The following is a 25099-nucleotide window of genomic DNA, read 5'->3' on the forward strand; positions in this document are numbered from 1 at the left end:
TGAAGGCGCAGACCATGTCAAGAAAGAAACTGACGTCAGTGCGCTGGGTTGACACTAACATGAGGCTCCAGCTGTCACTTCCAGGTTGCAATGAATGCCGGAGCCTCACAATGCCACCTACCAAAGCGCAGGAACTATGCTGAAAATGTTTTCAGATCAAGCTTGGTGTTTGGGGATTTTTGAAAGGTGAGGAATCTGTAGTTGGATAGAGTATTCACCAGAAAGAGCATTGTTGAAGGTAATTAACCTGTCCATCTTTCCCCCAGGTGCTGGAACAACATACCCACTGACATCAGAAATTTAAAAACCCACATGCTTACAGCAAGAAGCTGAAGATGCATTTTTCGAGCAACATTATAACCCCGCTCTGCACATTAATATCTACCAGCTACCTGGGCTACATACGTAAATGCGCAAAATGCTTTCACAACAGTTATCGTATGGGGAGTAGTGCATTGTGATCGTTTTTATACATTGTAGATGACACCGTATTAATTAATATATTATGCTATACTAATAGAATGGCATAAAGGTGTGTTGGAAAGCGGGGTGAATTGGTGTTCTGTGCCCTGACTATTGTTTCTTACCTTCTTTTCTGTCTTCAAAGTTAACTCAGTCTTGGCCTCTGTGCTTTCATAAATAGAGGAATTAGAACACAAAAAGTGCTGGTGAGTAGGAATTGTGAACGCAGAACTAGGAAAAGTAGGTTAATCAGCAATAATTGGATTAAATGTTGTTAGAATATAAAAGGTTACACCAAAAAGTTCAGCTTGGAAAGACTGAAAAGGGAAAAAAGATTGTCCGAAAAAGAAGAGTGATTAAAGCATCTCCTTGTCTTCGTGTGGTGCTTTAGTTGTGACCAAGAGCCTACACTAACAAACCAATGTGGACCACGTACTAGATAGGCAAAGGTAATAAGTGGAATTTGTTCCACTGAGAGGCAGTTCTTTAGTCTTCATCTACCGCTGATGTCTTCGTGGTAATGGAGATGTGCACGCAGGCACAATCTATTGCTGTTATGTTGCATCAGCTGCAATCTCAAAACAGTGTCACTATTTGTAGCATTTCATCATGATCATCAGGATAATTGTGCAACTTTTTATTAGCATTGAAGGGTCTTGTATGGTTTTTGATAACTGCATAAAACGAATTTGTTTCTACTTCTTTGACTAAGCCCTCGGTTCATAACACATGTACTGAATGTCATACATGGACATCTTAGTTTTTGATGTTGATTGCCCATAAATGAATTCCTTAAGTTTGGTCGACCATTGCTTAGGAGGTAGACCACTGGCTTATGTGCTACATGTTTGAAATCTCATCTGAAATGACATAACTCTTGGCTATTGCTACTGCTTTTAGCTGCACTTTAAGTACATTTTCAAAATGTTTTAGTGGCTATAGGAAAATCCTGTCTAGTGATTTTCATAATGTAAGCAGGGACCCCCAACTCTCATTTGTTAAGAACTCACATAGATGATCGCTTTATTGATTTGTAAATGTAGTATTGCGTATTTTGCAAGTCTATGGTATAAATGCCTGAGTTAATGTCTGGAGTACAATTGAGGTTGACTTTTTGTTTAAAATGCTTTTCTTCCTTAGTTCTACACACGAGAAAAAGAGCAGAACTAATATTGCTGTGAAACAAGGAAGATTTTATCTGAGGCATAATACCTTATCAGAAGATATACCAATTGCAATCATATTCAAGGTACTCTTTTTATTATTAATCTATGGAATTGTAGTTTAGCAAACTAATTAATGGAATGACCCATATCTCCTTGAGAATTACAGATTGTCTGATTCAGTTACTCCGCTCTATAATTTCCCATTTAAAATGTGTTATTGTGATCAAAATTATGTTAATTATGTACTGGGTATTGGGAAATTGTTCCATTGAACAACAAAACAATTGTTAAAGGTCTCTGCAGGCTCATGGAAAAATGTCCACACCATGACGGATGGGTTACCCATAGAAGGGGTATTGGGATGTTTGTGAAAAAAATACTAAAGAGATATGCATTTATCATTAATTGAGTCTTCACTTTAAGATGAAATATATATTTATTTACATATGTAATGCAGCTTCAGCCTTCTTTTGGGTTTAGAAGGCAAGCTCTTCTCATTTAACTCCTCACTGAGCCGGTGACATGTGAGCACATTCTTCTTGAAAGGATGTAAGATAATTTAGTTCCTTATTCACAAGGCTTTTTCCTTGAGAGGCTGCGACTTATGCTTGAAAATTCAAGTGTAGTAGCACCTTTGTCAGAAATAAGTCCCACGCCTAACTTACAATGAAAACACTTTGTGAATCAGACCATAGCCCTTAGCAGTAATCATTTCACCTACGTTTTCAATGCCTCAACAAGAAAGTGGCTCATATTTAATCACCCTGCCTGATTTCGCTACTCTTTCTGAATCCCTCTTACCTGCATATCTGCTCTTGTCACAATAGAACATGTTAGAGTCCACTCTTTGTTTGCTAAGCCTTCTGACTCCAGGTATCTTGCACAGTAGTGTCTCTAATTAGCCCCTTCATCCTACACTAATGGGCATACATTCACCCCCTTTTGAGCTCAATCACAGTATGTTGAGATCACAAGAGAAATTTGTTCTGTCTGCTTGGATATTGGGATAGGTTGCCTTGAATCTCTGTACACATAGGGGTCGATTCCGATCCGGTAAAATGCGCTCCGAATCGTCGTACGGGGCGTTTTTCCCCCGTACGAATCGTACTCGTAGACGTCCCGTACGTACGATGAAGTACGATCCGTACTAGGTGCCGAACTCCGTACGAGTCGTACAGGACTCCGTACGACTCAAATCTCCGTACGAGTCTCACTCGGAACCCGCTGTACGCGACATCACTACGGTTCGCGGCTGGTTTTTACGACCCAGCAAGTACGATTCGTATCGGGTACGCACCGTACGACCCTTTTCCTACGGGAGCTGAAAACAGTCGTAAACGCACAGTTCGCGCCGAAACAGGTACGGAACGCCCCCCCCCCCCCCCCCGGGTACGGCACGTACCCCCCATGATCGCAGGGGTACGGCGCGTACCCCTGCGATCATGGGGCGTACGTGCCGTACACCCAGCGTACATTGGGTACGCACCGTACCCCATGTACGGTGGGTGTACGGCGTGTACCCCATGTACGCTGGGTGTACGGCACGTACCCCCCATGATCGCAGGGGTACGCGCCGTACCCCTGCGATCATGGGGCATAAGCGCCGTACGGTGTGTAGGTGATTGTGCGCTTTTCCGTACGAATCGACGTGGACCGTACGAATCGCGTCCGGGTCGCCCGATCGGAATCGGAATCGGCCGGTCGTACGGCGTCCGTACGAGTCGTACGGAAACGCCTCCGGATACGAATCGTACGGACCGGGATTTTACCGGATCGGAATCGACCCCTTACTCTGCTGAGCAGCTTACCTCTTTTTTTTTTTTTTAAGTCCCTCTATTTCTTGCTTTATATAGAATCCCCCAGGGGTCCCAGTCCATATTCAATCCCCTATCGCCTTACATTTGTATTTTAAAATATTATCGAGTAGGTCCGGAGTAGGAGTATGGACCGCCCATCGACTCAATGCGGGACTGCCTGCAGTATTACGACTGCGACAGTCGCACTACCGCGACCAACAGGGATCCAGGATCCTATGGCGTTCGCTCAGCTGTCCGAGGCAGAAATTTGCTGACAGAGCCGCAGCGGCACAACCGAGCATTTTCCGGGTTGCCTCACCACCACCCTTTTCATGGCAGTGAGGCTTATTGCTTTGTGTTTCATTTTTTTGAGGCACTAAATAAGTGCACTGTGTGAAATGTTTCCAGGCTTTGCATGTTTCTAATGGACTGATGGTATTAGTGTTTGGGAAGCATGATGTCTTAATGCAGAAGCTATAATGAAAACCAGAGCACCCAGCCTTGGCCAGGGCACTGAGACCATTTGCTCCACGTAGGTAAAAGTCTTTATCATTGTCATCATTTTTAGTAAATTCATCCACTCACTTGTCACCAGCCAACTATTTATTTATTATTATGGAGGCACAAAGCCCTATCGCCAATGTCCATCCATCCAGTCAGTGATTAAACAAGGTTCTATAACAAAAATGTTTTGCAAAACCTCCTTTGATTGGTCAGTTTTGCTCACTATGTTAAGTGTAGGGGCTGGTTTGACGCAATTTGCCAGGCTGCTGCTTTTAGTCTCAGTCGGGACCTGTGGGTTAGCCTTTCATATGCCATTTAGTGCTTTAAAACAGATGTACGTGTCATTGACTCAGTAACTATTAATCTAGTTACAGTTGGCGATCCGTTGGAAGGGCTGGGCATGAAATTATTCCCTCTAAGTAAGGCCTAGTGAAGTAAAAAGGGGACTACTAATAATCTCCACCCTGGGGCAGTGTGGGGGAAAGGGGTATAAAATGAATCCATTCCCTTGGGTAAGGTATGTGAGCACAAAATCCCTCCCCATAGTTTGGGGGAAGGTAGAGGAGACCCCAAATAATCCTCCCCATGACAGACTTGGCTTTTATTTTTATTAGTCTCTCCTGGTGATCGTGAACGGTAGGAATGTTTTTTTTCTTCATTATTCAGTGGTACTGTAGCATGTTGACCTTTTGCAATCCCTCCCAATGTTTGCCAACATTAGAAAAAAAAGTCCAAATTACGGCTGCTTCATGACATGGGTGTGCATATGTCCTCAAAGGAGTGCATCTGTAGTGTCATGACACATTACTTACCATTGGTTGGTGTGTTCGTCACTCTTACTACTTTTGTCTTCATTGGTCCTATACCGCTGGACTGCTCTAATTTTGGGAGGATTGGGGTTTCACTTGTTTAGATCACACACACCACATACCCCTTTGGCCACTTTATGACATTGCTTTAGCTCACACTGTCGGTACAAACTGCACCACACTGCATCAGTTTTCTTTGCTTTAGACCATGCTGTCAATCCATTTTACACTACTCTACGCTACACTACTCTACTCTAACACTCTACGCTACTTCATACTCTTCCACAACACTCTCCGCCTCTCCACAACATTCTCCGCTCCACCACTCCTCTCCAAAACACTCTATGCTACTCCACGCCCCTCCACAACACTCTACGCCCCTCCACAACACTCTACTCCCCTCTGTGGTACTCCATGATACTCTACTCCACGACACTCTATGCTACGACACGCCACTCTGCAACGCTCTACGCTACTTCATACTCTTCCACAACACTCTCCGCCTCTCCACAACATTCTCCGCTCCACCACTCCTCTCCAAAACACTCTATGCTACTCCACGCCCCTCCACAACACTCTACGCCCCTCCACAACACTCTACTCCCCTCTGTGGTACTCCATGATACTCTACTCCACGACACTCTATGCTACGACACGCCACTCTGCAACGCTCTACGCTACTTCATACTCTTCCACAACACTCTCCGCCTCTCCACAACATTCTCCGCTCCACCACTCCTCTCCAAAACACTCTATGCTACTCCACGCCCCTCCACAACACTCTACGCCCCTCCACAGCACTCTACTCCTCTCTGTGCAACTCCACGACACTCTACTCCACGACACTCTACTCCACGACACTCTACTCCACGACACTCTACTCCACGACACTCTGCTCCACGACACTCTGCTCCACGACACTCTGCTCCACGACACTCTGCTCCACGACACTCTGCTCCACGACACTCTGCTCCACGACACTCTGCTCCACGACACTCTGCTCCACGACACTCTGCTCCACGACACTCTGCTCCACGACACTCTACTCCACGACACTCTACTCCACGACACTCTACTCCACGACACTCTACTCCACGACACTCTACTCCACGACACTCTACTCCACGACACTCTACTCCACGACACTCTACTCCACGACACTCTACTCCACGACACTCTACCCTGCAACGCTCTACCCTGCAACGCTCTACCCTGCAACACTCTACCCTGCAACACTCTACTCTACGCCTCTCCATGACGCCAAACTCCACTCAACTCTAGGACACTCTGTTGAACTCCAGTCTGTTACGCTTCACTCGGTGACACTCTACTCCTCTCTATACAACTTCACTTCACTCCACTACAGTCTATGCCACTCTTCTACACTCTACGCTGCTCTACTTTAGTCCACTTCAGTCTACTTCGCTGTACGCTACTTTGACACTCTACTCAGTTCTACTCACTCAACTCTGTCAGTCCACTCTCACGCACTCCTTCACTCTGCACCACTTAACTCTACAACACTCTATTCCAGTGTACGCCATACTACTCCACTCCACGCGACACTACTATACGCCACTCTGCTATATTCCTCTCTACTCTGTGACACTTCACTCCATTCTCCGACACTCCACTCCGACACTTCACTCCTCTACGGCACTCTATTTCACTGTACACCACTCCCCTCTGACACTCTACTCCACTCCGCTCTGCAGTACTTTACTCCACTCTAGGCCTCTCCACTCCACGACACTCCATGCTATGCAGCTCCGTTCTATTGCATTACACTCCACGACACTGACCTCTACACCACACTCAGTGACATTTTAGTCCACTTTACAACACTCGGTAACACTCCACTCTGACACCTTGCTCCAATCAACTATACAGTACACCACTCTGTTACTCTGCTATATTAGCTGCACCACGCTACGCCACATCACTCTTCGCCACATCACTCTTCGCCACAACATGCTATGCCACTTTACACCACACCACACCATTCTACGCTACTCCACTCTACGCTATTCCACTCTATTCTACTCTGCACTGCACTACGCCACTCTGCGCTGCACCGCTCTACGCCACTCTGCGCTGCACCGCTCTACGCCACTCTGCGCTGCACTGCTCAACGCCACTCTGCTTGGTTTGGTTTATTGCCATTGCCAATGCTCTTTTTCTATTTAATCTGTCTTTTTCATCTATTTTTCTTTTCTTTTTCGTTTTCAAATATTTTTTTTCCAAAAAAGTGCAAAAGGTTCAACTACTTTCGAAAAGAAATGAGATTGTAAAATGAAAATATGGGAGTTTTTGAGGTTGGGCCTGACAGCGGTAGTTATTCTAAGATTATGTATCTCGCAAATATTCCCTCCCAGGAGAACTGTTGTTACAGACAAGTGACATTTTTCCAGTTGGATACATTTTGCTCCAAAGCCTTCTTTGTAACTCTTTTTCATACTGTTTAATAATTTTAGGATTTTTGTAAAAATGTAGCGTAAGAGAGTACAAAGGCTGGCGTAGAGCTCTGCTCACAGAAGTCTAGCGTCTATCCCCCTAATATAGAACATTCTCTTAAAAGATGTAATCTTAGCATTGTTTATTCTTGCTTTCTGAAGCAGTTGCTGATCAGTAGCCACTGTCAAAGTATTTTCCGAACAGTTAAAGTTCCTGGCCTCTGTTTTTTTCTAGCCTGCCTGTAGTGCATCATTTTTCATCTAATTTAGGATTCATGATATTGGTATTTATGATGTGGCAAGATGCCAGGCAGCTTTGTTCAGGCCAGGACATTGGCACCATCTGGAAACCACAAAAGGTTGCACTGTTGGCGGCAGCCTTGAAACACTTATTTGCAAAGCGTTCTCTAAACCTATTAAGTGCTTTCTTAGCTGGTTCAGCTATTTTCCAGTGTGACCTATAGAACGAAAAGTTTAGAAAAATCTACAAAATAACAGATGCAATACTTTTAAGATCTGATTCTATCAACTTTCTTACACAGAGCAAATAAATCTGTAATGATCATTAATTCACCGTGAATCATTCGAGACACCCACATAACAGCTGTTTTTTCCATTCTATAAAACATTAACCGACAGTTGCTAAATAGTCAACGTTTTCATTTGACTCATTAGGGCAAAATATAAACTCTTGTAAATGGAATGTGTAAATGTTTGCATTCTCCATATCGTTTGCCTTCCCTGTTAATTTTCACGCTTGCAGTTGTGATCTCTTCTTGGCCGGCTTGAGCATGGCCTGCCAGTGCCAGATGGCACCGAATCCGTGGGCGAGCTCGCATGGGGCGAAGCAATACTGGCACACAATGGTGAATTAGCATAAGCAAATGTCAGTGGGCGAACACAAAGCCATTTGCAATGTCTGTGTTTCTTCTTCCACCGATAGGCCATGGGTGTCGAGAGTGACCAGGAGATCGTGCAGATGATCGGGACGGAGGAAAATGTGATGGCTGCATTTGGACCCAGCATGGAAGAGTGCCAGAAGGCTCAGATTTTCACACAAATGCAGGTGTGTTCTCACTTTAGCCCGATGGATAGGAAAATGAACCTATTACACACAGCACAGAGTACTTGTCTCTGTTTACTTTGAATAATTGTGCAAACTGAATGTTCTTGATTTGTGGTCTGGCATGTCGTAAATTGTAAGTGTGGAAATTCATCCATAAATGACCCCTCTACTCTCTCTCATGCTTGTATTTGTCAGAGATGCATACGTTCCGGAGCCACCACACTCTTCCCCCTTCCCTCAGCAATGGAAGCAAATGGGGAAGACCTTCTCTTGAGAGCTAAGCTAGTTCCAAGCTCGCGCTTGATACTCTTAGTCCACTGGCCACGTCCCATTATCAACCAATCTTGACAATCCTTCAGCCAACCAATCTTGATAACCCTTCAGCCATTGGTTTAACATCACTCACCAATCATTTTTTTGTCTTAATCCACTTCATCATGCTGTCTGTAACTTATGCATGCGTACGTGGTAGGGGTGTGGAAAACTGGCTATAAGACACCACAGAAAGCTTTTTCTCTCCCGGCCGTTTCATGATTATACCCACAAGCTGAGAATGATAAAGAGTAATCGATTCACCATGAAGGTAATTTTATCCATTTGACTTGTGGATCACTTTTGTCAGTCAATGCTCCTGACATTTTATAATCTGTGATGATGTACTGAGGGGAAGACTTGCTATTATTGTCATTCTTAATTAGACCTTTTGTGGCGCTCAATCTGCTATTAGTAAGGCTTTGCAGCACTTTGGTCACTTTATGTTAAAGTATTTCTGCCTGGATGTACGGGACTGCTCCGTGGTGTCTGTCAGAGTAGTAGTTTGTTTTCCAAGTCAGCTAGGTGCAATCACTTCCTATTATCATAATATCACTACATGTTGTGGAGTTGTGCTGTAACGTGCCAGTTTTTGTAGTCCTTTCTTTTTGCAGTTCTCGATTATAAAGAAGGCTTAGGGCGGTGTACTGCCGCTCAGTGTATGCATAGCACCTTCTAGTACTGTACATAGACTATTAGTTTACAACTTGGGAATAATGCACTTCGAGTTACTTTGCCTTTTTTAAATCTGTTCATGATCAAGCTGGTCCTTATCCAGACTGCAGCATCTATTGTGGCACATTGGAGTCGCTTATACCATTTTCTGAACTAACAGCATTAAGTACAAGTAAGTCGGACTTCCCCTTGGTATCATTATTTAATGCAGATGTCCCAAAGTGTACAGAAAGTAACAGATACAGTGCATTGTTGAATTTCATGTTACATAAGCTTTTTCTTTTATAAAAATGGATGCTAATGCTGTTCATTGCATAGGAAATAAGTGAGATTACTTTTGTGTTTTTTGTTACAACAAATCACCTCTCTTCGAATCTTCCCAGCTAACAGTGTTTACTTGGAAAAAAGGCTAAAAGTTAGTTTTTTTTCACTCTTATAGTTCTGCAAAAATATTTGCATTATTAAGTTAAATCACTTCCGCCGCTTCAGTTAAATCCTAAGAGCCAGTCTCTTACTTTTGCTGCTGTAGATGGATTTTTACCAGTTTGCTAGAGCTTGGTCTTTTAAGTCATGGCTAAGCCTTCACACTTCTACACTTCCATAAATCCTAGATCACGCTTCTCTATGTTCTCACACTTTAGCACAACATCCGATTCAGACTTTGTCCCGTAAACAAATCTGCCAGTCCATAAGTGCTCCTCCTGATACTTGCAGCCCTCAAACTATTAAACCTTTCTTTCTCCTAGGTCCTTCTCTGCTTAACCTCTCTCATCATTCTCTCATCTCTAATCATTCTCTCATACTTGGCTCCCACCCTCCACACTTTAAATCTGCAGTGGAAATATTGTTGGACAAGCCTACAGCCAATTCTTCCACTCTTATCAAGCTATTACCAAGTGCCCCAACAATTTTTTTTCTCTACACAATACTGAAGCCCATAGTTCTGATAGATACGTCTTACCTCAGATTCCTCATCTGAATGAATGAAATAATCTGAGACTTTGAGTGTGAACTTAGCCCAAGGGCATCAAGGTGCTAGCACCGATAACATACAGGCAGAACCGATTACTACTCCAACCCGACTTTCAGGGAACAACCATGTCTTCAGGGCTTTACTAAAGATTGAGTGTACATGTTGCCCCGAGAGAGAGTCTGGGAGAGTTTTCCAAACATTTGCAGCTGCAAATGAAAAGGCCCTTTTGCCCCATCTCATCTTTTTGACCCTGGGAACAGCAAGGAGATTCTTTTTTGCTGACCTCAGGTTTCTGGAGGGCACATACTGTTGATCTCTATAATATATCCAGGGTCCAGACTGGATCCAGAAGACACATTGTTGCTGCCGTAACAGAAATATTAAACTGTGAATACCTATTCAAACTCTGAGGCCCCTCCATTCTACAAGTTAAGAAAAGAGCTACCGCAAGGTCCCATATCAAAGTCTCTGCTGCCGTTGGGTCATCCATCTTGGAGCTTCGGGCATTAGTGATCTACACATGGAGGTCAGCCCCTGCCGAAGACCGCTCCAGGTTTATATCTTTCTGCTTTAGAGGCCCTTGGGGTGACTGCACTGTTAGTGTGATCTCTTTTGTCTTTGTGGCCTACCTCCATGACTCCATGACCGCATCCTGGCTGGGTGATCCATCCAGTGGGCTGGGATTACATCCTAGGGTTTTCTGTTCCTTTGTCCAATCGTAGTAGTGCAGAAAGACAATATTATGGCCCCACCTCTTCTTTGGATTACATCTCTGACTCTGTAGTTCAGCAACTTGGCAATTATAGGAAGAGAAGGGCAACTGGAGGTCTCCTATACACCAATGATCTGTGAGCCTTTACATTATAAAGCATAATGACAATTTATCCACAGACATCCAGGAGGTGATCCAAGACTCCAGAAATTTCACAGCGACTAGTCTTTTATCCATCCGGGAAGCCAGTAAACTGAAGATTGCTCCTGTTTACCCTGTTTTCTACATCCTCTACTGCCTCATCCAGGATCTTTGACATTGCAGTTAAGCCTTATACAGTTTTCTTGAGCTCCTGGACAGTGGCTTCAAGTTCAGCTATATGCCCCTCCATCTCTTGACCACACTGAGTAGGTGTTGATGAAAGGGAATTACATCCATACCCACTTCGCCAACCTACATCTCCATTGCCATTCTCAAGGCTTGTATGGCTTGCAGGATGGCACGTCTGTGGTGTTGGGGAGCTGCTGAATGGAATGGAATCCCCTTCGCCTGTTACTTTGGCTGCTTCAGATTCTGGGCTGTAAATCTGTCCATCTTAGCTGATGAGGCCTCAGCCGGTGACAGCCAGGCTGTCCGTTTAGGAAGAAGCAGTCAGCCCCTATCTCAGGACCTCCCCTTCACAACAGGTACTCCAATCCACCTAGCCTCACATCCCTCTCCACAGACAGTGTCTTCCAAGGATAAAAGCGACTCTGCCAAAATATCTTGTTTGGTCACGTCTGGCAGTTAAAAGAAAATTCATCACAGGATTACAGCCTTCCCACTGCACGGATTCTAGCTCCCACCATGCCCGGAAATCATCCACACTCAAAGTGATCCTGAAAGCGTTGAAAGAACTGAGAACAGACTCCTGCCTGCTTGCACTGCTGCCATCCTGGATAGTAACGTGCAGCGGGGGCGGCACTCTGCACAGCCCACAAGTGTAGCAGCTTCACTTGGTCAGTGGTCCAGTAATGCATGGGGTGGGGTTTGTTGAGCTGCACTCTCTTTGTCCGTTATGCACAGTCCCAGGGCCCCCTGCTTTGGCAGTCCCCCTAGCCTCTTATGCTTATCTGCAGGAGTCCATATCAGCAGAACAGGTTCCAAGGGCGCCACACTACCCCATTAAGTATTAGCTCAGGGCCATACATTGCCTGCCAACAGGTCTCTGAATGTTCGCAGGCAGCAAAAAAGGAAGGTGGGGGATAATATAGTGATCTCGTCACCGGCATTCACCATCCAAGTCTCAGGACTGGCCCTGTATTTACCCAAAGCTCACTACCACACCACACCAGGGATTTTAGGGCCATTCTCTTGTAGGGCCCTTGCTTCATCTCACAGTCTTTGTGGGTTTCAGGATTAGCCCATCTGATACCCCACGGGTGGTGGTTAGCATTGAGCATCCAAACCGCTTCTCCCCTCCTCTTCCCCATGCTTCTCCAGTCCATCAAGGACACCCGCAGCAGGGGCATCAACCTGGGCCTGTAGGGGGCTGCCTCAGCAGAGGCTGACAAGATCAATTAACGCCCATTGCCATCCTCAAGTGAACCCTACCAGCCCCAGTGCTTTTGAGCACCCACGCTGGTTCAAAGCTCTTACCGCCTGATTTGGGGCAGGGGTGTAATAGCACAACATGCCCCCCTTCTATGCTGCGGATCCCGTCCTGTTCTCTTGCTAAAGGCTCCACAGGGCTTTGTGTCAATGCCGGGCAGGTGTACAGTGCGGGGTCCGGCCTCCTCATGGGTCCTGTAATTCTGAGGTACTTCCCAGTCACCGTCAGCTCAGGATCGCCGGCCGCCAGCTGCCATTTTGGTCGAGCATACACAAGCGGGGTCCAGGCTGTGAGGATCCAATTTGTAGGCCAACCTGCCAAAAATGTGCTTCGATTTTCATTCAGGGCTGCCCCAGTACATGAATATCTTTGGGGGAAGGTGAAGGGGGGTTTACCTTACGCCACCAACCAGGATCATCCTCGTTTCTTAGGGGAGTGACCACTATCTTGGCTGACAAGGCCACCCCTCTCAAGCCTTTCACTTTTTAAACAGTTTCCTGCTACTAATCAGACTTTAGAATCATATATGTGGTATTACATTAATGTTTGGTAAAGCCAAACCGCCAACCAAGATACCCAACTACCTCAACTGCATCCTCCTCAATACTCGCGCCACCCGCAAACACGCAGTCGAACTCTGGGACTTTCTCGACTCCACCACCCCGGATGTCGCCTTCCTGACAGAGACCTGGCTGAACCCCACCTCAGCACCTGACATCGCCATAGCCATCCCGGAAGGCTACAAGATCACCCGCCGAGACCGTTCCAACGGAGTGGGAGGAGGAATCGCCATTGTCCATAGGAACACTCTCAGAGTCTCGACCAACACCGATGACACCCTCAGCACCGCCGAACACATGCACTTCCAGATCTACACCGACCCCAACACCACCCTCAGAGGAACCTTCATCTACAGGCCCCCCGGACCCGGACCGCAGTTCAGCAACTCCATCGCCGACTTCATCAGCACGCACGCCCTCGCCTCCACTGACTACATCCTCCTAGGAGACCTAAACTTCCACCTCGAGAACAACAACGACGCCAACTCCACCACCCTGATCGCCAACCTCGCCAACCTCGGACTCAGACAGCTCGTGAGAACACCCACCCACGCCGCCGGCCACACTCTCGATCCCATCTTCACCGCAAGCCCTCACATCTCCTTCAACCACACCACCGAACCCCACTGGACAGACCACAACTGCATTCACTTCGCCTTCAGGAAGCCCACCACGCACCAACGCACTCAACAGAGGCCTCAACGCTGCTGGAGCAAAGTCACTGAAGACCAGCTAACCGCTACCCTCACCCAGAACCTGCCCGCCGACTCCACCGATCCCAACACCGCCGCCCACAACCTCAGACAATGGATCGACGACTGCGCCAACACCCTCGCCCCGCTCAAGACACCCTCCAACAGCCGCACCAGCAAGAAAGCCACCTGGTTCACGAAGACCTCCAGGCCTCCAAACGAACATGCCGAAAATTGGAGAAGAACTGGCTCCACGAACAATAACCGGACAGCTACACAGCCCACAAGAACGCCACCCGCAGACACCATCAACTCATCAGAGCCGCCAAGAGGGCCTCCTTCAAGGACCACCTAGATAACGCACACAACAGCAAAGAGCTCTTCAACATCGTGAAGGAACTCTCCAACCCCAGCTCCAACACCAACGACATCCCGCCTTCGCAAGACCTGTGCGACTCACTGGCCACCTTCTTTCACCGCAAGATCGCTGACATTTACGACAGCTTCAGCACCACGACCACCCCGGCAACCACCACCCCACGGCCATCACCCGCCCCAACCGCCTGCTATCCTGGACCAGCGTCAATGACAAGGACACCAGCAAAATCATGAATACCATTCACTCCGTATCACCATTAGACCCATGCCCTCACCACATATTCAACAAAGCCAGCATAGCCATCGCACCCCATCTCCGAAGAATAATCAACATCTCCTTCGAGACAGCAACCTTCCCGGAGAGCTGGAAGCACGCCGAGATCAACGCCTTACTCAAGAAACCCAAGGCGGACCCCAAGGACCTCAAGAACTTCCGACCCATCTCCCTGCTCCCATTCCCGGCGAAGGTCACCGAGAAAATCGTCAACAAACAACTGACCCGCTACCTCGAGGAGAACAACATCTTGGACCCATCCCAGTCCGGTTTCCGCAGCAACCACAGCGCCAAAACCGCCCTCATCGCTGCCACCGATGGCATCAGCACCCTGCTTGACAACGGAGAAACAGCGGCCCTCATCCTCCTGGACCTGTCATCCGCCTTCGACACGGTCTGTCACAACACACTACGAACACGCTTACATGACGCCGGAATCCAAGAGAAGGCCCTGGACTGGACCACATCGTTCCTCTCCGGCAGAACTCAGAGCGCCCGCCTTCCCCCCCTTCCGCTCCAAAGCCACAGAGATCATCTGCGGCGTACCCCAGGGCTCTTCCCTCAGCCCGACGCTGTTCAACATCTACATGGCACCCCTCGCCCACGTCGCCCGACAGCACATCCTCAACATCATCTCCCACGCCGACGACACCCAGCTGATCATCTCCCTCACTAAAGACCCTCACACCACCAAAACCAACCTCCACGAAGGAATGAAGGACGTCGCTGAATGGATGAAGAACAGCTAACTGAAGCTGAACTCAGACAAGACGGAGGTCCTCATCCTCGGCCCCACCCCCTCAGCCTGGGAAGACTCCTGGTGGCCGACAACACTGGAACAGCTGCAACACTCCCTCATGACCTATAGATAATTTTATAACGGGAGTTACCTCTCAAACACAGGGCCGACAACACTGGAAACAGTACCGACACCCACCGACCACGCACGCAACCTAGGGGTCATCCTCGCCGCCACCCTCTCCATGACTAAGCAGGTCAACGCCGTCTCCTCATCCTGCTTCAACACCCTCCGAATGCTCCGCAGGATCTTCAAGTGGATCCCCACCGAAACGAGAAAAACATTCACCGAGGCCCTCGTCACCAGCAGGCTGGACTACGGAAACGCCCTCTATGCAGGAACGTCGGCCAAGCTCCTAAGACGGCTGCAATGCATCCAGAACGCCTCAGCATGCCTGATCCTTGACATCCCCCGCCGCAGCCACATCACCCCCCACCTGAGAGACCTGCACTGGCTCACCGTCAACAAGAGGGTCACTTTCAAGCTCCTCCTCCACGCGCACAAAGCTCTCTACAACACCGGCCAAGCATACCTCAACAGACGACTCAGCTTCTACATCCCCACCCGCGAGCTCCGCTCCGCAGGCCTCGCCCTCGCCACAGTCACTCGCATCCGAAGAACGACCGCCGGCGGCAGATCCTTCTCCCACCTCGCCGCCAAGACCTGAAACACTGTCCCCACAAAACTACGGCAGACCCAAGACCTACTGGCCTTCAGAAGACTCCTCAAGACCTGGCTCTTCGATCAGTAGCAGCACCCCTCCCCCCAGCACCTTGGGACCCTAACGGGTATGTAGTGCGCTTTATAAGTGTCTTGATTGATTGTCTTGATTGATTGAATGTTATCCAAGATAATTGGCCTGAGAATTTTCCTATAGCAGGGTTTGCTTACAACCATGTCACTTATTCTGCAACCAAGAAGTCTTCTCCATTTTTCTGTCTTCAAGTCTTCCATTCACCAAGTCTTCCTACTACTCCTCAGATAATTCCTTTGGTACCAGCAGCAGAAAATGTCTTTACTCATTTGAGTAAATAGAGAGAATTATTAGCCAAGATTCTTCAGCAGTGTAAGCTTACTATGGAAGATAAGGTCAACCCTTATTATAGGTTGCCCTTAATTTGTAAAAGAAAAAGTGTCAGTGCCCTTATTTTTCTCATAAGCCCTTCACTGCCAAATGTCGAGTTCCAAATTAGAAGGCTGCCTAGTTTCAGTTCCACCTTATGCCTCTTACACCCATCAATATGGCACCTTGCCCTATATATTACTCTTGTTCATTCCGTTCATCCGTGCTTTCTCCTCTTTGTCATTGTTTTTTCGTCTTCTTTGTCTTCATTTCCCTTCATGTTCCTAAAAAAAGAGTGCCAGTGGACCCCACCTGCAACCACTGACTCAAATTGAGTACTAATGATAGACCATCACCTGAATTCCAACCTGGAGATAATTGTTTTTCAGCCGAGTTCTTACCTACCCACCATCTTGACCAAATATTTTAGATTTTTTGTCATCTTCAAACAGATCAATCCAATAGCCGTTCATTTGAAACTACCTTCTTCCTGGAAAATCAATCCAACTTTCCATGTGTCGTAGTTGAAACCATATGATGCAGAACTGTATCATCGCAGCCCTCCACCACCAGTTCTTGTTCATAGAAACTCAGTGTTTGAGATCACTGATGTTTGTGGTTCTCGATTTTCCAAAGGTCAATTAGAATATCTAATACATTGGGAAAGGTACCCTCTCACTGAAATATCTTTGGTTTCCTCTTTTTCTGTTCATGCCCCAGTCTTGGTTCATCATTTTAATCGAGCTAATCCAGATAAACCAGGGTCTTTGAGGAGGGGGGTGTATGCTTATTATAGCACTGTTGCCGCTGAAGTTGTTTTAGGCCAATATGGACATACCCAACATCGCATCCCCGCTGTGACTGTTTGCCTCACAAGAGTCTTCTTTAGCTCGCTGCCCTCTGGCTACGTACTCCTTACCGTTGGGTGGCGGGAGACTGTGGCATAGCACACAGGGTTTCTCTTAAGCCTCTACATTGCATGTCTTGGCTGGCAGCCGGCTTTCAGGAAAGTTCTGTAAGCCAACCAGCCTTATGGCAGTATGCCAACAGGCTTTAATCAGTTACAGTACATTGCAAGCCATGTTTTATAATTTTCTTGTTTGGTGCTCCGAGCATGTTTTTCATAGGCCATTCCCAATATAAATGAGAATCTACCTCTGGTTTCTGGTGGTCATTTCCTGCTTTTTCAGATTTTAAGGCTGCAGAACTATTTGCGGCTTGCGTCAAACGCAATCAGAGTCTCTTACTCAGTTTGCACCAGTTTCTAGCCCCAGTTAATTCTGTATTTCAGTCCTGTGCTGGCATCTAGTACTAGTCTTTCTTGAGACCAGTCATAAATCAACATCTTTAGAGGAGTTTCTTTTTTATACATTGTCGCTTTTTCCTCCAATCATACGATTTCTACCATAGTTAGCTGGGCCTTCTAATGTTGTTCTTCTGAAGGATCATGGGTTTCTAGAGAGCTTCTCCCATACCTCTGATTCAACAAAACAAGGATATCACTGAAGACTGAGGATCAAGCCTTTTACACTTGTGCCTTAAAGTTGTGTTTTATTTTTAAAGACAATGGTATAAAGGTTCTTTCTTTGAAAGATATTTGCACTTGATTTCACCTGGGTGACTATTGACTCTGTATTAATGATGTTTCTTTTAAACAGCATTCTTTGTAGTACTGGAGATTTCCCCCAAAATATGTTCTGTGTTTTGCTTCTGTGACCTTTGTAAAAGAGCAGCAAGCCCCCTTCGTCCATTATTTCTAACACTGGAAATGTGGAAGTTATTCCTACTGCCTAAGGCTAAACAAAACATTTTTGAATGATTAGATAGGTTTCTTATGTGATTAGTCATGGTTTTGTCTAATAGAAAACTGGTATTATAGCGTGCTGATTTCTGTTAGTAAAGAGCATTTGAACCTGGGTTGTTTGGATCTTGGTTCTCTGAAAACTGCTCTATTGATGTACCAACTTATATGTAAGTGCTTTCTGTGCATTCTGGTTAGTTTAGACGTGTTTAGTGCATGTGAATGGTCTAATCATTGAATTACCAATATTCCTGTTTCTGTCTTTCAAAATGTATTGCATTTCTCTCATAGGCATTAAAATACATTGGCAATAAGGTGCGGAGGCAGAGGATGTGGGGAGGAGGACCCAAGAAAACAAAGATTGAGGAAGCTCGTGAACTGTTGGCATCCACCATCCTGACCCATGTTCCTGTGAGTGATTTTGTGTTTAGGGAGGATGTTTTTGATTAAGAAAGCTTGCTTCTGAGCTATGAATTGTGTTTTATGATCAGTTCAGATGTATTCTACAACTTTTTAAAGCTACAAGTTCGAGAATCAACCTGCTTAGAAACTGTCTTATCAAAGTAAGTTGAGTCGAAAAGGAAAAAAAGAAAGAAAGGGAAAACTTTTTTTTTTCATACCAATTGTTTTGTATAACCTGTAGATATCTTACTATTACATTTGAATGATTTATGAAAATACCCATGCCTAGACCTTTTTTTATCCAGGTTGCAAATATTACCTTGAACAGTCCAATTTAATGTTTTCAAGTTTACGTTTTGTGTCCCATGCTTTACTAAAATTGATGTAGGCCAAGTCATCTCAACCCTCCAAGTCCATCCATAGGGATCCAAAGACACAATTCAGAGAGTCCATCAGAGTTCAATACATTGTCGGAAATACATTTTTCGGGGACGGGGAGGGGGGTTGTGGTGAGAGAGGGTTTGGGGGGGGGCCGGGGGTCAAGGGGAAAAAACAGTAAAAAAAGCAACCAAAATTGTACAAATAAAATCTATATGTTAGGCATCATTTTTTCACATGGTAACACCAGAATTCATAATAAGTCTTCTAGATTTAAGCCAAAAAATAAAATATCATGGATAAGCTGAAATGATGCTCCTGGAATGTGGCGGGACTCAACGATAGGGAAAAAAGGGCACGGTTGTATGGGATATTTAGTCGAAACCCATTTGATGTACTCTGTCTCCAGGAGACCTATATCCCATGGGTAGAAAGAGATTTATTAAAGGTCCCTGGGTTTAATTTGTTGGCAACTACAACACATACATCTAGAACCCGGGGTGTTGCCATATTAGCCAGACCCTTTCTGGGACAGGCCATACGTAAGTCAGTTGATCCCCTGGGAAGGGGGGTTATCGTAGAGCTAAAAATTGGCATTACAATTTGTACAGTATATGCCTCTAATCAGGATGACCCCTCGATATTTGAGGTGCTTGAACTGGAGTTAGCCTCTTGGCCCAGAACACTGATTGATTTTTTGTGGGGATTTCAATATTTCTCTGAGGCGTAATGGGGCAAGACAAAATCAAGACACTTATACATACGCCGGACGTAAACCAAAAGTGTTTAGAGCCATTTCCCAGCTCAAAGAGAGTTTAGATCTAACAGATATATGGGACGTAAAACGACACTCAGACCCCGGATATACCTACTTCTCATATCCTCATAATAAATATGTTCGGATCGACTACATATGGTCAACCAGAGATTGCTCTGATAAGGCACAAAGTAGCAAATTCCCAAAGACTATCTCAGACCATAATCTTCTAGCACTCACACTTGATATCACCAATCTTAATAGGCCACGTTCCGTATGGACTTTTGATAGAAAACTGCTTGTAAATAAAGATTATATTGAATATTTTAAGATATGGACTCAGGTCTATTTTGACTGTAACCGATATAGCGCATCCAGGGGCATAGTCTGGGATTGCTTCAAGGCCGCTTTAAGGGAAGAGACAGTTAGTTTCGTGGCTAAGCGCAGGAAAGATGCAGATAATGCTAATAAGCTACAGATTCAAGAGTTAGGTAAAATAGAGGAAAAGCATACCACTCTAATAATGTGAGGCGAGGATGGGGGATCGACTCTAAGGAAAATGCTTATTCTTAAAACTGAGCTAAATAGTCGGCTTACCCAGAAAGCGGCAGAGACCTTCCAGGCAAATCGTAATAAAATCTACGAAGATGGGGAGAGAGTCGGGAAGCAGCTTGCTCTACGCACTCGCCTTAAGCAGTCTCATAATACAATTACCACCATTCAAGTAGAGGGTCAGGAATATACAACACCGGAAGATATATTAGAAACTTTTAGACAATACTATCAAAAACTATATCAAAATGAGGATATGCTCGATCATGAAGCAATCAAAGAGGCCCTGATTAGATGGCTAACCGAGTCTCGACTAAATAAGGTCATAGATGATACCACTAGAGAAGACCTGGAAAAGAATATTACGTATATTGAAGTACAACTCGCCCTGTCAGAACTGGCCTCGGGTAAAGCTGCGGGCTCTGACAAACTTCCTTTAGAACTATACAAAATTCTGGGAGAATTTATAACACCCTATCTGCTAGACCTATTTGTAGGGATTCAAGGGAGCGGCATCCCTCCGGATTCATGGAAAGAGACACATATAGTCATTTTTCCGAAAAAGGGAAAGCCCCCAAAACTACCTTCATCAAACCGCCCAATTTCTTTAATAAATTCAGATTCGAAGCTATATTCAAAGATCTTGGCTAATCGGCTTAGGAGGATCGTCGAACATCTGGTCTCCCCGTGGCAACATGGCTTTATTCCTGGTAAGTCTACCACGGATCATACTCGTAGGGTCATAACGCTATTTGATATCATGAATGCGGCGGGGGGCCAGATGTCGATGATCCTCCTCGATGCCGAGAAGGCTTTCAATCGAGTTTCTTGGGAATTCTTATGGGCAGTGCTGGATAAGAACAACTTTGGGCCCTGTCTCTCAAAGTCAATTAGGGCAATGTACCATTATCCAAAATTTGGGCCAGGGTACTAGTGATGGGCCACGAATCTAGGCTATTTGATATATTAAGAGGAACAAGGCAGGGATGTCCTTGCTCCCCGATCTTATTAGTTATGTACATAAATCCCCTGATTTTGAAGCTAATAGCAAGCGATGTAATTAAACCAATCGCGGTTGGCCCCCATGATACTAAGATACTGGCTTACACGATGACGTGGTGGTAGTAACACCTAACCCCACCGAGGCAATAGCCGAAATAGAGTTAATCACTCAAGCTTTCGGTCAGATCTCTGGGTATTCTCTCAACCGAGATAAAACGGTTATTTGTACTGACAATATTCGGTTTGAAGATCCAAAGAAGGTAGATAATGCATTTTATCTAGGAATATGTATATCCCCCAAGATAGGGAGTATCATTGAATTAAACTATGAACCCCTACTCAAAACCATTAAGAAAGACCTAAAGAGGGTTGACAGTCTGCACCTCTCAATCATTGGGAGAGGTAACTTTCTGAAAATAAACATCCTCCCCAGGTTGTTGTATTTTTTTCGCGCTGTCCCATTAATAGTGGAAGACAAAGTTATTAAAGCAATTGAATCTCAAATGAGTAAGTTTATCTGGAATTATGGGAAAGTAAGGAGGGCTCTGAATTACCTGTCCCTTTCTTCACACAGAGGTGACTTAGCAATCCCTAATGTAATGTTCTACTTGTGGGCCACTTTACTCCAGCAAATGTCACCGCTATTTAATATAAAAACAGCAGAGCTAACCATAGAAGAGAATCCCATACCATCGATTTACGAACTAGCGTTAGGTAACAATGCAAAGGGCCTCCTGCTAAAACAGGTAGAACCATCATATTATAAGAAGATTACGTTTAAGATTATAAATAGCGCCTGGAGAATCTGGAAGAAAACCGCGAGACAGCTCAATATTCTAAAATTTAATAAATATACACCATTATGGCACTCTTCCCTGTTGCCAAGACAAGTCAATGATGACATTTCTAGGAAGTGGGAAAACCTGGGGGTCCTAACTTTAGGGAACTTCCTACATCCTGTCCCAGCTATTAGGTTTCTGTACCTTCAAAATAACTTTTTAATTCCGAACACAGATATTTTTAAATTTATTCAAGTCAATACGATCCTCAACCTAAAAATTCCAAATATATCTCTGACAAACACCCCCTTACTGGATTGCATAGGAAAATCCTCAACCAGGATAGGTACCCTCTATGACATATTAATAGAAAGCCAGAAGGATGTTTTGGAGAATATTGAAGCTGCTTGGGCAAATAAACTCAACAATCCTAATGTCGATATCGACATGTCACTGCGGCTGTTATCTAAGCTATTTGTTTCCACTAACTTAAAGGCACAGTTGTATAAAACGATATATAACTTATACTATACACCAGCCAAGCTGTACTCTTGGGGGGAAAAGAGCGACTGCAGAATGTCCAAGATGTGGAACAAGCCCTGCGCATTTGATTCATATGTTCTATGAATGTGATAAACTAACACCTTTCAGACAAATGCTAGCTGGTTTTTGGCAAGAAGTGTTCGGCCATACAGTAGCCGAATCATCCACTCTATATCTACTAGGATACGACAATACTCTAAGGCACAGTAAGGAAGAGGAAACATGCCTTTTCTTGGGTACTGCAGTATATGGAATAATCCTCGCAGCTCGATGGAAGGAGGCGGATCCTCCTAATTTTCAAATATGGTTGACACGTTATTTGGGGATCTTTAACCAAGAAAAGGCAATATATGCGTGTAGAGGGAAAAAAGCTAGATCGCAAGGATATAAAATTTGGGAGCCCATTGAGGCTTGGAAGAATGCTATTAGATATGCAGAATGAATGATCATTTTTAGGGCTTGCCTGGCGTTGGAGCGCGAAGCGCTCCCGCCAGCGAGTTCTATAGTCGCCTTCCTCCCTGTCAAGGGAGTAGCAGCCCGACACAGAGCTGTGAACGCGCCGACTCAGGTCCGTGAACGCGCGGGAACGTCAACGTGCACGTTCACGCGCGTCACGCTCCTGTCCTCCCGCTTCTCTGCCGAGGCGCGCTCCAGGCCGACTTGCTGGTGCGCGTCACAGCGTGTTCCAGCGGCCGGAGGTAGGTAAGTGAGGGACGGGGGGCGGCGGGATTTTTTGCTTTGTTGCTAGCTTGTTGGATTCCCCTTTCTATTCCTTGCCTGTACTCATCCCATTGGCCTGCTTACTTCTTTGTTGTCATTACTTCCAGTTCTCCATTTCTTAGCTCCATCTCTTGACCTTCTGTTGCATTTGCTGATTCCCCGTTCTGTTTATTGCATGTGCTCTTCCGTTTGCCGGACTCTTTCCTTATGTTGCGTTTTCTCCCCATTATCCATTTCTTGACTCCGTGTCCTCGTTCTATTGCTTCTTCCTTGGATCTCTTTCTGTTTCTTGTCAGTATTTTTCCTTTGTTGGCCTTCTTCCTATCTTTGTTGCTATCACGCCTTGTTAATTTCACCTGCAGCATCGGGTGACGTGCGACGCTTGATTATTATCGGTAACGTCAAGCCTTATGTTAGTAATTTGTATAGGTGCCTCTGTAATTAAATCCTGGGTGGAGGAGAGTGAGTGACAACTAAAACGGGACAGGACAGAGCTCGCCCTCCTTGCCTTTCCCTGCCGTCCATGGTCCCAGCCAAACCATTAGAACGAGTTCACCTCACGCCCTTACTCTTGAACACCCTTCCATTGCAGGCCTGGATGTTGGATAATAGTTTGACCTTTTTGCAAGCTTTGAAAACCTTTATAGCACTCTGACTTTGTCTCTGCTGTGTGTTTCTTTGCTGCTAATTTAGCACAAGGAAACCATTAGATGTTGGTGCTCTTTACAAATAATAAAATTAATTAAGACAAATAATATAACGAACCTGGGGGCCTGTTTTTAGACTTTAGGTTTTGAATAAACTTCAAAATCTTACTTAATCTCTCGCCCCAATGAAAAATATTTACACCTTATCTCTACAAATCTGCAGTCCACTGTTATTGGGGCCTTGGTGAATTTTTAAATGCATTATTGAAATCGGCTCCTGCAGCACATCACTAAAGGGAGCCTAGCCCATTTCCTGGAGCTCAAAATGAAGTGTCTCAGTTGGCCGTGCGGCTAAAGATAAGAGCTCATGTGAATATAATATAGCCAGGAGAGCTCTCCATTGGCTGATGTCAGTGTGTAACAAATAAGGATACATTTTCAAAAATTCACTCGTATTCCAGCAGATCACTGAAATATCAAAAAATGTGATATCAAAAGTGGCATATTCTCCCTGAATTGGTGTGCTCAGTAATTGCAGTGCCCATTTCACACCAATAGGGTCCTTGCTGGGGCACGGATTCTGTATGTGTTCATTGGTACTGCAGCAGAACCTGCTTGTTTAAATGGAGTAAACATAAGTGACTTAATTACCACTTTTCTCTAGTGTTTAAACTGGATTAAATCCCGTAAGGACAAAAATTGAAAATGGTACGCCTGTTGAATTAAATGATGCTGCTGAGGGACACTTTAAAGCTCAGATATCATTCTAGTAAAATCAGAAGCATACCAAATCAACCAGGTACAGCAGTAAAACTAACATGCATCTGATGTGGTTACCACCATTGTGATGTAGAAGTAATTCCAGCCATATTATTAAGTAGTTAATGTGCTCCTTATGCATGTGTAACATTTGATTGTCCTTCCAGTGTTATGTTTTGTGTGGTGCCTGTACTTCAAATTTCGATTAATTGGTAATCCTGATTTTGTGTTCATGTTACTGTTGGTAGGTTTTTGTGCTGATGTGTTACACTCATTCATGTTCATCTGATTGTCCCATGTGGTGGTGTTTCGATGTGGCTGGATCCATTTCAACATCTGTAATATTTTTTGTTGTGGTCAACAAAGGGATTTAGCATTTTCTCTTCGGCACCTGGGCATAGGTTTTATATTGCATGAATGGTTTTGGTGGAATATATCATCGTCAATCTGGTGTTTCTAAGCTGTTGGCATAAA

At 45.2% G+C, this 25099-nt stretch overlaps 1 protein-coding gene across 1 annotated transcript in view; it reads left to right on the plus strand.

The window, feature by feature from the left end:
• Window positions 1-25099, plus strand: part of POLR3B (RNA polymerase III subunit B) — a 943591-nt gene that overhangs the window by 377838 nt on the left and 540654 nt on the right. Inside the window, exons 9-11 of the mRNA XM_078673925.1 lie at window positions 1603-1711; window positions 8134-8256; window positions 18378-18497. Of these exons, the coding sequence (XP_078530051.1) occupies window positions 1603-1711; window positions 8134-8256; window positions 18378-18497 (352 nt within the window). The remainder of the gene's footprint in view (window positions 1-1602; window positions 1712-8133; window positions 8257-18377; window positions 18498-25099) is intronic.

The sequence above is a fragment of the Lissotriton helveticus genome, chromosome 1_1 (genome assembly GCF_964261635.1).
Source record: "Lissotriton helveticus chromosome 1_1, aLisHel1.1, whole genome shotgun sequence".
Lineage (NCBI taxonomy): Eukaryota > Metazoa > Chordata > Amphibia > Caudata > Salamandridae > Lissotriton > Lissotriton helveticus.